This window comes from Meleagris gallopavo, chromosome 19, assembly GCF_905368555.1.
Source record: "Meleagris gallopavo chromosome 19, MGAL_WU_HG_1.1, whole genome shotgun sequence".
NCBI lineage: Eukaryota > Metazoa > Chordata > Aves > Galliformes > Phasianidae > Meleagris > Meleagris gallopavo.
This window is the reverse complement of record NC_139422.1, coordinates 8,444,670-8,458,152: the sequence shown is the minus strand read 5'-3', so window position 1 is coordinate 8,458,152 and position 13,483 is coordinate 8,444,670. Positions and strand designations below refer to the sequence as shown.

General features: G+C 47.0%; 2 protein-coding genes across 6 annotated transcripts in view; one reads left to right on the top strand and one right to left on the bottom strand.

The window, feature by feature from the left end:
- Positions 1-3,797: 3,797 nt before the first annotated feature.
- On the bottom strand, positions 3,798-6,503 carry LOC146543132 (endogenous retrovirus group K member 8 Gag polyprotein-like). The gene is made up of 2 exons (XM_085239664.1): positions 6,371-6,503; positions 3,798-4,928 (listed from the first exon to the last, which is right to left on the bottom strand). The coding sequence occupies exons 1-2, from the start codon at positions 6,501-6,503 to the stop codon at positions 4,477-4,479; spliced, it is 585 nt and encodes a 194-aa protein (XP_085095790.1). The 3' UTR covers positions 3,798-4,476.
- Positions 6,463-13,483, top strand: part of TTLL11 (tubulin tyrosine ligase like 11) — a 50,937-nt gene continuing 43,916 nt past the window's right edge. For 3 of the 5 annotated variants that reach the window (XR_014887227.1, XM_085239161.1, XM_085239162.1), the window contains exons 1-3: positions 6,464-6,859; positions 11,722-11,818; positions 13,294-13,427. Coding sequence is in view for 4 of the 5 variants with exons in the window: in XM_085239161.1 (XP_085095287.1) it covers positions 6,545-6,859; positions 11,722-11,818; positions 13,294-13,427 (546 nt within the window). In the remaining variant the exon portion in view is untranslated. Of the gene's footprint in view, positions 6,860-11,721; positions 11,819-13,293; positions 13,428-13,483 lie in introns of all 5 variants that reach the window. The other 2 variants (XM_085239159.1, XM_085239160.1) reach the window with 1 other exon arrangement.

Sequence of the window (13,483 nt, the reverse complement as noted above, 5' to 3'; positions counted from 1 at the left end):
CCCAGCTGGATGTGTGGGCATTGTTGGACACCACTTCTGTGTGGCTTTCACAGCAGAAAGAAAGAAAATTTTGGCCATGGTAGGGCGGTGTGCTGCTCCCTGTCCCCAAGTCATGGGAGTAACAGTACTTAATTTCTTGGCATCTCTGAGGACTCCCAAGTCAGAAGGGTGATGGACAAGAGCCAAAATCCAGAAACTGATAATTAAGGGAGCGAGAAAAAAGCCCAAGGAATTAATATTGGTTAACTGACCGTGAGTTAACATGCTCAAGTAGCTGGTGGTATTAGCTGCTCTTTCTGGCACTGTGGGCATTGTGCTGATGAGTTCCATGGCCAACCTCACCACTGAGCTTTTCTGTTTCCAGACAGGCTATAATGTTACATTACCATTCCACTTAAATATCCACATGCTTGTGGTTCAGCACAGCTCCAAATGGGCCTGGATACACATCTCACCTGCAGGTTCGTCAGTGCAGTTCTGATTCGTGCTGTGGTCTGTCTGCTGTCGCTAAGCGTCTGCTTAAAACCTTGCACAGCACTCGCCTTGTCCAAACTTAGATAAAAAAATACCTCTTGACCTGAATGAAGAACCTAGATTGTGCATGCAAAAGGCTTTGGACTGATGTAACAAGATTCTATCCTTTGGTTCTCCTAAGCCCTAAAAGAGGAGAATGCCGCCCTGGCAGCCTGTGCTTGTCTTTCCTTTGGTGCCAATGCCGGTGAAGCACAACCAGTAAGGGAAAGGAGCCTAATGACAGTGGGTGTCTGCATTGATTCTGCAATACTGCATTTTAACTGAGGCATGCATGAACCCGTCAGGTGCTGAGCTGCTGAAAGCTGCTGCTCACTGCCCTCCCGTTGCCACAGGAGCATTCCCATGCAGTGGGAGCATGCGGTCCTCACTTGGGACTCTCAACCTTTTTAATCTGATAGATAGGATGAAATTAGAAGGATGGTCCTTTAATCTCAGGATCCTGCATGTTATGAAATCCTTCAGGCAGGAGGACAGAAACATCTCACAGGAATCCTGGGAAAAATAAATTGTGATTTAATAAAGCTTGCAGTGCCAGTCTGTGTGATATCACAACTGAATGGAGGTGTTTAATATTCCGTGTTCATTAACTTCCATGAACTTTTCCTAGGGCTTAGCTCTTCCAAGGTTAATGGTTTGGTTGAGTTCAAAGGCTGCTCAGCTTAAGAAGCCAATAGTTTTCTAGTTTATTTTGTTGGGAAAAGAAATTTCTCTGACTCCATTGTAGGTAAGAAACGCTCTATGTCCATTCTTCTGGGTAATAAAACTGGGCAAAGACATGGAATTAAACCGTTATACAGTATATCATCACAGATTTTGTATAAGCAACCCCCTGCTGGCATTACCCTTTCTTGATGTGAAAAGTTAGCCAAACTTCATGGTGGGTGTTTGCATCGGATGGAGCTCGTTATTCCTTTGATGTTCAAAGCGTTCATACAAAGTCCTGTTTCCCTGAGTGCTGTGGGAGTTAAGCACCAGAGACAGCTTCTTGGCTCATAGCTTCAAGTGTTCTTACAGGGAACAGGTTTCTATCAGCTTTGTTCTGCAGGCACAAGCTACCAAGGCTTCTCTCCTTCTCTTCCTCTCGTACACTTGCACGTTTTAGTCTTTGCATTGACATTCACTGCATGGAAACATCTCCAGTGTAACCTGCGTGTGGTGTAAATCAGGCGGCGGGTGTTTTTGCTGGAGGCCTGTTTGTGATGCCAGAGAATTTTCCTCCCTTCTGCAAATCTTTTCAAGCACTTATTTCTGCACTGCAGAGCTGCAAAGATTTCAAATGATAAATAAGAAATGACGTAGCAAGAACAACCAGACAGTCACCCAGTAGCGGCAGATAAAACTTCCTTCATGGGAAATCATGTCCCTGTCACACTTGTAAGATCTGAGAGATTTCTGCATGCTTACTATCATAGCAGATCTGAGTTTGCCATGCCATTTCATTAGCATCATTACTGCTTGTGCTGGTGGAATTTTTAGAGCCATGTCTCTGTGCATTTTCATACCTGCAGACTTTATGTGGCACTGGACAGCCTCGTGATTTAGATTTAGCAGCCGAATTCACTTGCTGATTGCTAGCAGATCTATATTTGCCTGAATATAGAAAAGTGCTGCTTACATTAAATGAAGTGACAGAATGAAGCAGAGTGTGGCCAACACAAAGTTATGGAGGATCAGCAGGGAAAATTAAGACCAGAGAGACTTAACTGACTTACTGATGGCTTCATGGTACAGAAGGGTGAATGCAGGTGAATCATCTGGAGCTTGCATCAAAGCAATAAGAGCTTTAACTAACTTCAGTGACTTTGGATTTTATCTTTGTTATATATAACAATCATTTAGAGTTTGGGAGTTGTTTCTGTACATAATACTAACAAGCAACTTCTGTTCTCTCCTCCTACAGAGCAGGATGAGCTGGTGCGGGGGTAGGGAGGAAGAATACGATGGGAACAACATGCTCTGCTCGTGGAAGTAAAAAAATGTGTTTTGCTTTTGGATTTCTAAAATTTCAGACATGTTCACTGCCTGTTGCTTTACTCAAAGAAGCAAAATTAAGCAGTAGTACCAACAGCAAAGTTGTTGGCTTGTCCTGCTATTTTAAAACACAGTTATCAAAAGTTAAGATACAGACTTAAAGGAGATGGCATATTGGGTGTTCTGTATGGCCATGAAATGTCTTAGCAAGACACTGCAAGCTCGCAGGGTTACGTGTCAGCTTTTTCCTCTGCTGTTTTCAGAAGCAGCAGTCTCACCTAGTGGAAAAAAAAAAAAAAAAGATCTGGAAGCAAAGTGAGGTAAAGAAATCTATTCCCAACAATGTAAGTGACCAACCTTTTAAATGAATTGATCTTGAGCTTCTGTTTAGCTCAAACGTAGGTAACCAGCCAAAATATCTGCTGAACTTTTCTATATAAGTGAAGTATTAAAATAAAGGTGGAGGAATTGGTAGGAAAAGATATTTTGGGAGTATATTTTGACCTGCAGTGCCTCTGGTTTACTTTATATTGGATAATTCTTGGAGGTCTTTTCCAGCCTTGGTGATTCTATGACTCTCTATCATTTGTGATCACTAGGTGATACAGTCGATTCTTTGTTTAACCAGTTAAGCCTGGAGGCACCACCATGTCCTAAAAATGGTGCCGTGTGATAAATATGGAGGCAAATTAGAGAAACGTGCTGGTGACTGACATTGTGTGGTGTTACCCTCTGTCGTATCAGGAACCTGAAGAAAACTGAAAACTCACAAGCAAAATATTTCAGTGAGGCTCTGAAGCTGACACACGATATGAGCTCCAAAGTGACATGTGGAAAGGCCGTCCAGCGTCGTCGTTCAGTCTTCTCAGTCAGAGTCACATGTGTCCTCTGCAAGCACAGGATCTGCTTGGTGAGACGATTATAGCAGATTTGTGTTGCTCCACAAGAAACAGAAGCTTCATGTCTTGACGGTTCAGCTTTGAAGCACAGCCAGAAAATCTGCCCGTTAGAACTGCAAGCCTCTTTCATGCATGGCCAGTTCCAAAGTTCTGTGTAGCGGGATTTGGGAATGAAAAATGTCATCTACAATTATGCGTATTTTCATCATGTTCTGTCATGCAAATCTCCCCTCCCCAACTATGCTACAAATGTTTTGTTTGCATATGTAGGTCAGTCACAGATCTTCAGAGGTCTAACATAAACATGGGAAGCATAGGTTGATGTAAACAAATTTTAACCCAGTCTGAGAAGCACAATAATAATAACACTGACATTTTTCAGAGGAAACCTGTTTATTAGACATGTTCTCTTCATTTCATTTTATAAAACATTGCTATTGATTTGTGAAAGTACAATTGACAGAAGATATTCATCAATAATGGTGAGGAGCCGATCAGTATTCGCTGCCATGCCATTCCCCAGAGGTCCACAGACTCCAGCGGGGGCCAAGGCAACAGGGGTGTCATTCAGGGTTGTGTCTGAGGAGGTGGCCAAGTCCACAACAACTTCCACTTGTTTGGGCACAGAGACTGCTGCAGCCTCCTGAGAGGGATTTATTGTCGTCGCATGCCCTCTCACGCTCCCTCAGGAGTTTCCCACTGCGATAAGGGGTTCCTGCTCCTTATCGAATTTTGACCGGCAATCTTGAGCCCTGTGATTGCTCTTTCCTGTGCACTTGGGGCACAGTTGCTGTGTCCTGTTGCCTTTTGCTCTCTCCCACGGGCAATTTTTATGAATGTGCCCATATTGATTACAGCCATAACATAGATGCTGCTGATTAAGGAACACAACGGCAAACGCCTGGGCTGCTAGCGTAATTTGATGTTGGTGCATACCAATATTCATACATGCATTAATCATATCTTCAGTAATGGGGTTCTTTAGGGTATGCAACAGCTTTTGGCAGTCAGCGTTTGCATTTTCAATCGCTAACCATTGGAATATGAGAGCTCTCACCTGTTTATTATCGACCTATTTTTCCAGCGAGTTCTTAAGCATACCCAAAAATGTCATATATGATTCTTGGGGCTGTTGCTTAATGCTCACAAAAGACTGTCTTTGCTTTCCAGCCTCTGGCACAGCCTGGAGAGCATGCATTGCTAAATGCTTAACTTGCTGTAGCCCTTCCGCAGGAATTTGCGCCTGCTGAACTGGGATGGAGAAATCTCCCTCACCCATCAAAGCATTCACATCTACAGCCCAAAGTAGGTTTCTCTGCAGTAGCTTCAGGTTCTCAGTTGCCTGAGTCTGTGCCAGCCCCCTCCACTTAGCTTCCCACACAGCGTATTGCATATCAGTCATGATAAGGCGACGCATCATTTTGAAATCATGAGGTGTGAGAACAGAGCTATTGCATACGGATTGAATCAAACTGACAGTATACAGGGCGCCGATGCTGTGGTCACTGACTGTATGCCGTAAATCTCACAGGACATTACAGGACAAAGCTTCCCACTGTGGCTCTCGGTCCAGGGCCACAGTAACAGGGAAGGCCCTCAACGTGTCCATGACTCCAGCTTTCCTAGCCTCCCTCCAAATAAGCGCCCACATGACATGTGGATCTGGGGGAAACAGATCTGGCTCTTCTTCAGAATCTATTGGGCCAGGATCCCAAGGATCGCTGGGACTCTAAGGAGGGGAGGTGGTGAGGACCCCCCGTAGCGGTGGCAACAAGGGAGCTGATGGCACAGCGGGTGAGTCCAAGGAGAAGCCTGCGGCTCCTTCATCCTCGGGTGGACCAGAGGTAGTCGACAATGAGCCCGCATGACTTTTTAAAGCTTCAAAGATTCTTCTCCACGTTCCAAGCAACACTGGTGCCTCCTTATCACCTTTAGCTGATGCATCCCACAGTTTCACCCTGATCCCATCCCAAGTTTCTGGATCATAAGCTGTCTGATTTGTAACTGAGGAATCGTTCCTAGCAGCCCATATGAGCATCAGTTGCAGGTCAGCAGAGAACACTGCCTTCCCCCGTCGTTTTAGGATAGATTAAAAAGTAAGGAGGACATTTTCCCGTTCTGAGGTCATTTTGTTCCTGGTGGTGCACAACCGCTTACCCTCGTCCAGCAAGATGCAGTCGGAGCAGGGATGATGTGGCTTCTTTCAGCCACGTGCTTCCTTCAGCACCCGCCATAAGGCTTCTTTCAGCCTTCTTCAGACCTGTCTGCTTATCAGCTCCTGTTTGGGAGCCAATTGTCGCAATCTGACAAATGGCACAGGGTTCTTGTGAGAAAAAAAGGGCCTTGTGAGAAAAGAGCTGCACCTTTATTGCCCTAAGCATTGCTTTTATATTCTAACACAGTATTTTTTTCCACTAACAATTCATTGGCTAAAATGCAGGCAGATTTAACAACGAGTCATCACAACAGCAGTGAGTTTATCTTGTGCTTAACCACAAAACATTCCATTGGTTCCGTTCCTTTTTCCACGTTCTGTTTTCCCATGGTCTCGTAATCGGCATTGATGAGTTTCAGCTGACCTCTCCATTACCCAGTTTGGTTTGGGATTTCCCGTGCCGCAAAGCCTCGCGATGGCTGGGCCCATATAAACTATTTCCTCGGTTTTCCTTCAGCTCTGCCGTAGGTCAACAACGGGCCCGGCAGTGAAACGCCGCCCGCAGCGCCGCCTGCTGCCCGCCCGCCCCGGGACAGCGGCAGCCCGGGGCCGGACCGCCCCGCTGCACTTCAGTGCCCAGACTGCGCGCCCGGGCGTTCCGCTCAGCGGCTGACGGGAGCGGGTGGGTTTCTGCCCCCGGCGCGTGGTAGGAGGGAACAAACACAGCGCCCGACGGCAGCTGCGCTGCCGGGGACGGCCCTCCCGCACCGCCCATTCCAAGATGGCGGCGCCGCCCCGCCCCGCCCCACGCCTTTCCGAAATGGCTGCCGGAAGGGGCGGGTGGCCCCTGCCCGCTTCCAAGATGGCCGCGGCGGCCTCTTGACGTCATTTCCGGTGGGGCGGAGGCAGCGCGGGAACCGCCCGACGGGCCGCGGCGCCGCCATGGCGACGCGCGGGGGGCGGGCCCGGGCCGAGGCGGCGCGGGATGGAGCCGGCCGGGGCCCCGCCGCCGAGCTGCGCCCCGGCCCGGGAGGCGGAGGAACCCCCGGGATCCCCGGCGCTCCCCGCCGAACGACCGCGGGACGGCGAACCCGCCCGGAAAGCGAGAGAAGAGGCGGCGGCGGAACAGAGCCGCGGTCGCGGCCCGGCCGGGCGGGCGGCGCGGGGCGGGGAGCGGCGCGGGCCGGAGGAGCGGGGGGCCCGGCCGGGCCGGCGGCCCCGAGTCACCGTGGATAGCTCCAAGGCCAAGACCTCGCTGGAGGCGCTGAAGATCAGCCTGCGGCAGCTGCGTTGGAGGGAGGTGAGCGCGGCTCCGCGGGGCCCGGCGCGGTGGCGGCTGCCGGGGGCTTCGCTCGGGGCCGGGCGGACTGCGGCCGCGCTCCGCTCGCCTCCGTTCTGCTCCGCTCCGCGGCGCGTCCTGTGATCCTGAAACCGGTGAACACGGCACGGCACGGCGTGCCCTTCCTGCGGCTCGGCATCTGCGGTAGCGCTGCCCTGGAAGCGCGGAGCTGCAGCAAACCACGCGTCATTAAATGCTGATTTCTGCTCTCTGTCTTACTGCTGCCGTTGGGCAGTTCTTGAAGTGCAGAGATTTTTTCCACGGCGACTTTAAAAATAGTTCTGTAGGAGCTGAGGCTGCTTCTGAGGGCATCTCCAGGAACTCGTCAGAGCCCGGCCCCGAGCAGCAGAGTGCCCGGAGTGCGTTTGGGAGGGGAAGGTCGAGGGCACGGAGCAGGGGTGGAATCTGGGCTGGGACGCGTCTGTGCGCCGTGCTGCGCTGCCTTCAGGATCCCTGCCTTGTCCCGGCTCCTCCTTCCACCTCACGGGGTGGTTCTGTGCACCCGGTGCTTTTCACAATTAGTCTGCGCGGTGTGGGGCAGGCACTGCATTCTGTATCACCTCAGAGGTCAGAGTTAAAAGCTACAAAAGCTCACCTCCTGCTCCTGCAACTGGAAGTTGGCCCGTGGTGCATCTGCCAGCAGCTGTGCTGCATTCTGCCCAGTGGTGGCAGAGCGGGGCATCCCCCTTCTGTGGTTTTTGTGCTCTTGGCCAAGTTTTATCAGCACCGTTCCAATGGGTGTTTTTAGGCATTGATGTAAGTCACCCTTGCAGCTTTGGTTGGTAATGAGCTATGTTTATCAGTTAACTTCGTCTTTCTCATTTCTTGAGATTTTACTGTACTGCGTATCTTGCTTCCTGCATTTTTCATTCATGGTTTCCTGCCCTCCAAACTGACTTTGATTCTTATATTCTTATTTTTCCTTTCTAAACTGCATTACCAGCATTCTCCTTCCCACTCTGCATCCCCCAACAGCAGTTTTGGCATCACTTAATCTTTTTGTGTTTGCTGTCTTCCTTGGTATCCTTTCTCCTCCATCCAATAGTAGTTCTGTCAATGTTTTCCATTTAGTCTGCTGCTTCTCTTCTGGTCCATTCTTAGTCTTAATTATTTATTGGTACTTTCTCTGTTGTGTGCCATTGACTGTACCATTGAGGCGGCCAATAACTCGCCCTCCCCAAACAAATCACTGAGATATACGCTTATAAAATGTTCATCCACTTATAGAAAAGCGATCAATATGTATGTAGATGGGGTTATTTTTTGTCAAGAAAGTATTTTCTCATATCAGTGTACAAATCAGATAATCTTTCAGGCCCTCCTGCCCCAAGAGGTGGAGTAACGAAGGAAAACTTTAGTGATATCTTGTAACTGGTGCTGTTTGCATTGTGGAAGAGAAATCCAAGGAAAACTCTTTGAGTTAAGTTGCGTAACATTTTGAATTCTTTCCTTCTAAATGTTTAGGAATGTAGCAGTGTGATACTACAGTATCACTTACAGGCAAAGAGCCTGGGAAATAGTTTCACTGTTACAGCAGCATCAGTAGAGGGAACACATCCATCGTTTCTTGTATGACCAGTAAAAATTATGTGAAAAAAAGGAGCAGGTGTTAATGCATCTATTGCAATGCTGATGTCCGAGGGGCTGGTCCTTCACTCTTCCCTTCTGTTACGCTTCTCCAGTTGATCGCGTTGGGCTTTGCCTTGGTACATGGTCCTTCTCTCACAGTCCTGTCACTGTTTCTCCCACTGCTGCTTTTGTTTTGTTTCTCTTCTCTCTGTTTGCTGCTGGGCCTGTTGTCTTACGTATTTTCTTGGGCAGGAGATGTGTTACCAGGCTCTTTGAGGTGGACTCCTTGATAGTGATAACTTTTGTCTGCTGGACAACGTCGTGCCGTGTCATAAAGGCTTTTGGGAGCTTTTTTACATGTGAGTTGTACATTCTGACACCTCCTTTCTATAGGTGCCTTGATTTACCGGAGGATCTTTGGTTCAGTCACAGGCTGTTACTGTGAGGTGCTCCCTGTGCTTATGGCATTGTCCAGTGTTAGTAGGGCATGTTAGTAAATTAACACAAATACCACCATTAACCCAAAGGGAGGAGGAAAAAAAAAACAAAACAAAAAAAAACAAAACAAACAAAAAAAAAAAAACAGAAAAAAACGGAGAGGAGCACTTTAAATATGGCTGGTACCAGTGAAGAGTTTATTCTGTGACACTGATGTGTGAGGGAAGGGTGAAAGACTCTGGGAATGCTTTGTCAGAAGCAATGAGAACATTGAAACAAAAACCCCAAACAAAACTGTTTTCCAGCCAGGGGAATTGTGAGGAAGCTGAACTGTTGGCCAGGACAGCCCCATCCTGCAGCACACGGGGGACCTTCCAGCAGGCTCAGTGTGTGCTGGGGAGGCTGGCACTGGCAGTGCTGGGGGGACTGTCTGAGGCAGTGCTGCGTTCTTCAAACGAACGCAATGTGCTCAATGAACTAACGGGCATCCTGAGTTTATTTTTCACTCAATAAATTATTTTTTGAGTAGCCTTAAATTACCAGGAGAACAGAAGAAGTGGATGTCTCCAGCGTTGGTGTCACGGCATCCGGCATTTCGTTCGCCCTACTGTTGGGCTGCATGGAGACAGAGAAATACTTGGAAACGTGAAGCTCGGGGAGGCTGTCGAGGAGACAAGTCATCTAACTTGTCATTAAATGTGATGGAACAGAGTGATGTGACCCGTGGGACGATTTAAATTATTGGCTTCCAATCTAAAGGTAGAAATGAGCTGCCAGGCAGCTCGGCCATGATTGACGATGAATTGTGTCAAAGCTGTGAAAATGGTTCCGTTCACTTTGTGGGCTCCTGTTGGCCCTCCCTGACAAATGCCCTTTGCCTCTGAATTAAGGAGACCTCAGAAGGGCTCTGTGGAGCTGGAGAGCAGCAGGCAGCCTGGCAGAGCGGGCTGCAGGAGCAGATTGCAGCCACGGGCACCCCATGTCTTCACACTGCTGCAGGAAGACCCAATTTACCCAAATGCAATTAATTTCGTCTGCCAAGCACTGCCTGAGTGGGTCAACTGACCTGACTGGTGGGTTCCTTTCCAAACACTATTCCTATGCAAACATGTAGTGCAGACGATGAAGAATCCGTCCCAGCTTATTCAGGAGATGAATTAGATCCCAGCGTTGGATAAATCCAAATAATCTTGATTTGTCAGAAGTGGTGAAGCTGCTGTGCTGTCTGAATCGCTGGTTCTGGGCTGAACGGCTGCCTCCCGGCCCAGCCACGTGCTCCCTTCATCTCTGCAAAGCGATTTCTGTGCGGTGTTTGTAAAGTGCTTTGATATCCTCGGCAGATGAAAGGTGTTATATAAATGCAAATTTTGTTCCTTTCATTTCAATTTCATTCAGTAAATAAATAAATAGTGCAGGTTTTAGCGGGAAGGGCTGTGTGAGACCTCGTGCTGCATCTGTATTCTGGGTGCACCTGAGGAGAGGTTAAGGCCACTGATTGTCTTTCAGAGCCGAACAGAATTAATTTTCGCTTCTACAAAAACAGTTTTTGTGGGCTGAATAGCAATGAAAGCAGCAAAGAACCCTCTGTGTCTGCTCTATGGGCTATTTCATCCCTAGCAGTAAGGAAATAGTTATGTGACAGAAATAGGAAATCTGCTGCTAAGGGAGCTTAATTTTTTTCAGAGGTGTTCACTGATAAAAACTTTAGTTTTAATTAAAGTAGCAAACAGGGGAAGTAATTCACTCGGAAGCTTCCATGTCCTGGAAGTGCCACGGTCAGAAGTCCAGCATCCCTGTGTGGGAGCAGAGGTAACCAGTGCTGCCCTGGCTCTGGGGGCCGCTGCCTTTAGCAGCTGTGGTGAAGTCTCGTGTGAAAGGGAGGAGCTCCTCGGCTGCAGTAATCCTTAACGTAGTGGGAATCGTTGCTTTAGTTCTGAATAGTGGAAAGCTTGACAAATGGTTTGATGAATTGTGAGCTTTTTTTTGCTGTTAGTTACTATTGCTACCAGAAATGAATATATAAACATAAAAGGAAACATGTAAATGTGTTGTTACTTTGTTCAAATATCTGGACTAGGGAATCCATTTCAAATGTACTGCAGCTGGGGCACCAAGGCAAGCCTGCTTGCTTGCAAAGTTCATGGCAACTGTTCCTTGTATTAACTTACATCAGCACTGCTGACCCAGTGCTCCTGTGCCCTGAGCAGGGAGCACGGCTGGGCTCACTGAGCTCAGACTCAGTGTATATACAACAAAATTCAGCCCCTGGGGTTCTTTGCATTACATCTACATCGTGATATATTTAAGAACAGAAGTTGGTTTATTAATGCCAGCGAGGACAATTCCTCTGAGACCTCTAGTTCTGTTCTTTTGATGGCTGCTATTAACTCCTGAAACTGGAAAGGAAAAAAGAAACCCAAACAAGAGCACTATCAGAGTTTGTTTACTTCCCAGTGGTAGCTGCTTGCTATTGCTGTGCCTTTACATTCTAGAAGTAAGAATTTCTAACTTTATTCTCTATAACAGCATTTTACATTACAAACAAGTCGTGCCTTAACTGTGGCTGATAACAAGCTCTAGATTTCTCAGAGCGTGTGCCACAGCTGTTTGTAAGTTTTTACAAACCTTTCCTGGTGTAACATCCTCAACTTCAGCATCTTGATCTGATAAAATATTCTGTTTTGCAACCCAAATGCAGTGCATGTGTTCTTTTGTGCTGTTCCTGGACAGTTTGTGCTTAATGTGAGCGTTTAGAGAAATGAGACATGAAGAAGCGTTGCCAGGTTGCTTCAGAACTTCTCTCATCTGTTTTCCAGTTTCCCTTTGGCAGACGCCTGCCGTGTGATATCTATTGGCATGGAGTATCGTTTCACGATAATTACATATTCTCAGGTCAAGTCAACAAGTTTCCAGGTACGTTATTTCTGGTTCTGTTTGGAACAAGTGCTGTTAGAAACAGGACTGCATGAACTTTGTGTGCTGTTCCTTATGGGACTCATCTGCCTACTGGCTGGTCAGATTTTTACCAAATCATTTTTGGTAGGTGAATCGTGTTTGGGGTGGGGTGTGAATATCAGAATGTGGGTCTTGAACAGTTTGTGGGCTGAAATTTGTTTTGGACAAATAAAGGTTTTGATGAAAAGAAAACTTTGCATATGAATCCATGGGGGAAACTGTTAGGTTATTATTGAGGTGAGATAGGTATGTTACCTAACACCTTTAACAGTGCTGTATCTTTTTTTTCCCAAAATTGGAAGTAATCTGTTTTGTTTCATATGCCTAGCTGAGAAAGAAGCTCAAAGCAGAGCTCACCAAATGTCTTTTCAATATTGAAGAGTTCATGCCAGCTCTCAGCTTATTATGACTATTCTACTTTTATTAAGCTTCTTTTTTTCTCTTTTAATCCCTGTTGAGATTACTCTAAATAAGGACTAAGAGCTTAGATATTGACTTATCTAAGCCCTTTACTTCAGATTTATTGCTGCTGTTAGTATGCTGTGAGAGTAAGAAACCACAGACATTGAACTTCATGCTCTATTTACCCAACTTTTTCACGTCTCCAGGTATTTCACATTCAAATAGAAGATGTTATCATTTTCTGGTGGCTTAAATCTCAGTGTTACATGACTGTTACACCTGCTGCATTCTAGCTTTTATATGGTAGCTGAGTAGAGCACATTGCCCCTCAGAACTGGAAGTGATCCCCAGGAATGTTGCTGGATGTATCTGGATGCCTGGTTTTACTAAATTTCTTTTCTTAAAGAAGAGGTCTTGTGAAGAAAACCCACAGCTGCTGCCCTTACTGAGAAAGGAGCTGTAGCCTGAACCTTGTTGTGAAGTTTGATGGTGTGTAATGAACTCCCAAGAGAAACCCGAATGCCTCTGACTTGGGAGAAGAGTAGAGCAGAGCTCGTGCTCACCTGGATGTGGTGTGATCCAAGCATGAGATTGGAAACTGCAGGAAAGCAGGCTTTGCAAGTTCTGCTCCCAAACCAACCTGTTCTTTCTGACAGTTACGTAGATGAATGTGAAGTAAACACAAAGTGTTCCCTCTCCTGGAATGTTTGCAGGGCAGGGCAGTAATTTTGGATTGTGACAAAGGCAGTCGCTACCACTGGGCTACAGCTTTCCATCTATTGCTCCGAGTTTTGGATAACTAATTGACTTCTTCTTATGCCCTAGAATAATGTATACATTGTGAATACATCTGGGGAGCGCTACAAGTATTCTTATCAAATTTAAATTCTAAAAGTTGTTTTGGCTTTACTGAAAGCAGTGGCTTTAGTGCCTGCCAATAGAGTGAATAGTGATCTGACAGTCTGTGGTCAGGCTGAGACCTCGGTGCGGATCCCTCACCGTGTTTAAGTACTGTCTGTGGTTTTTCCCAGGCATGACGGAGATGGTACGTAAGGTTACGCTGAGCCGGGCGGTGAGAACGATGCAGGATTTGTTTCCTGTAGAATATAACTTCTATCCTCGCTCCTGGATTCTGCCCGAGGAGTTTCCCCTCTTTGTGACCGAGGTGAGCTGCTTTGACTCAGAGCAATGTAACTTGTTGTGTGTTGTCCCAGTGTCAGT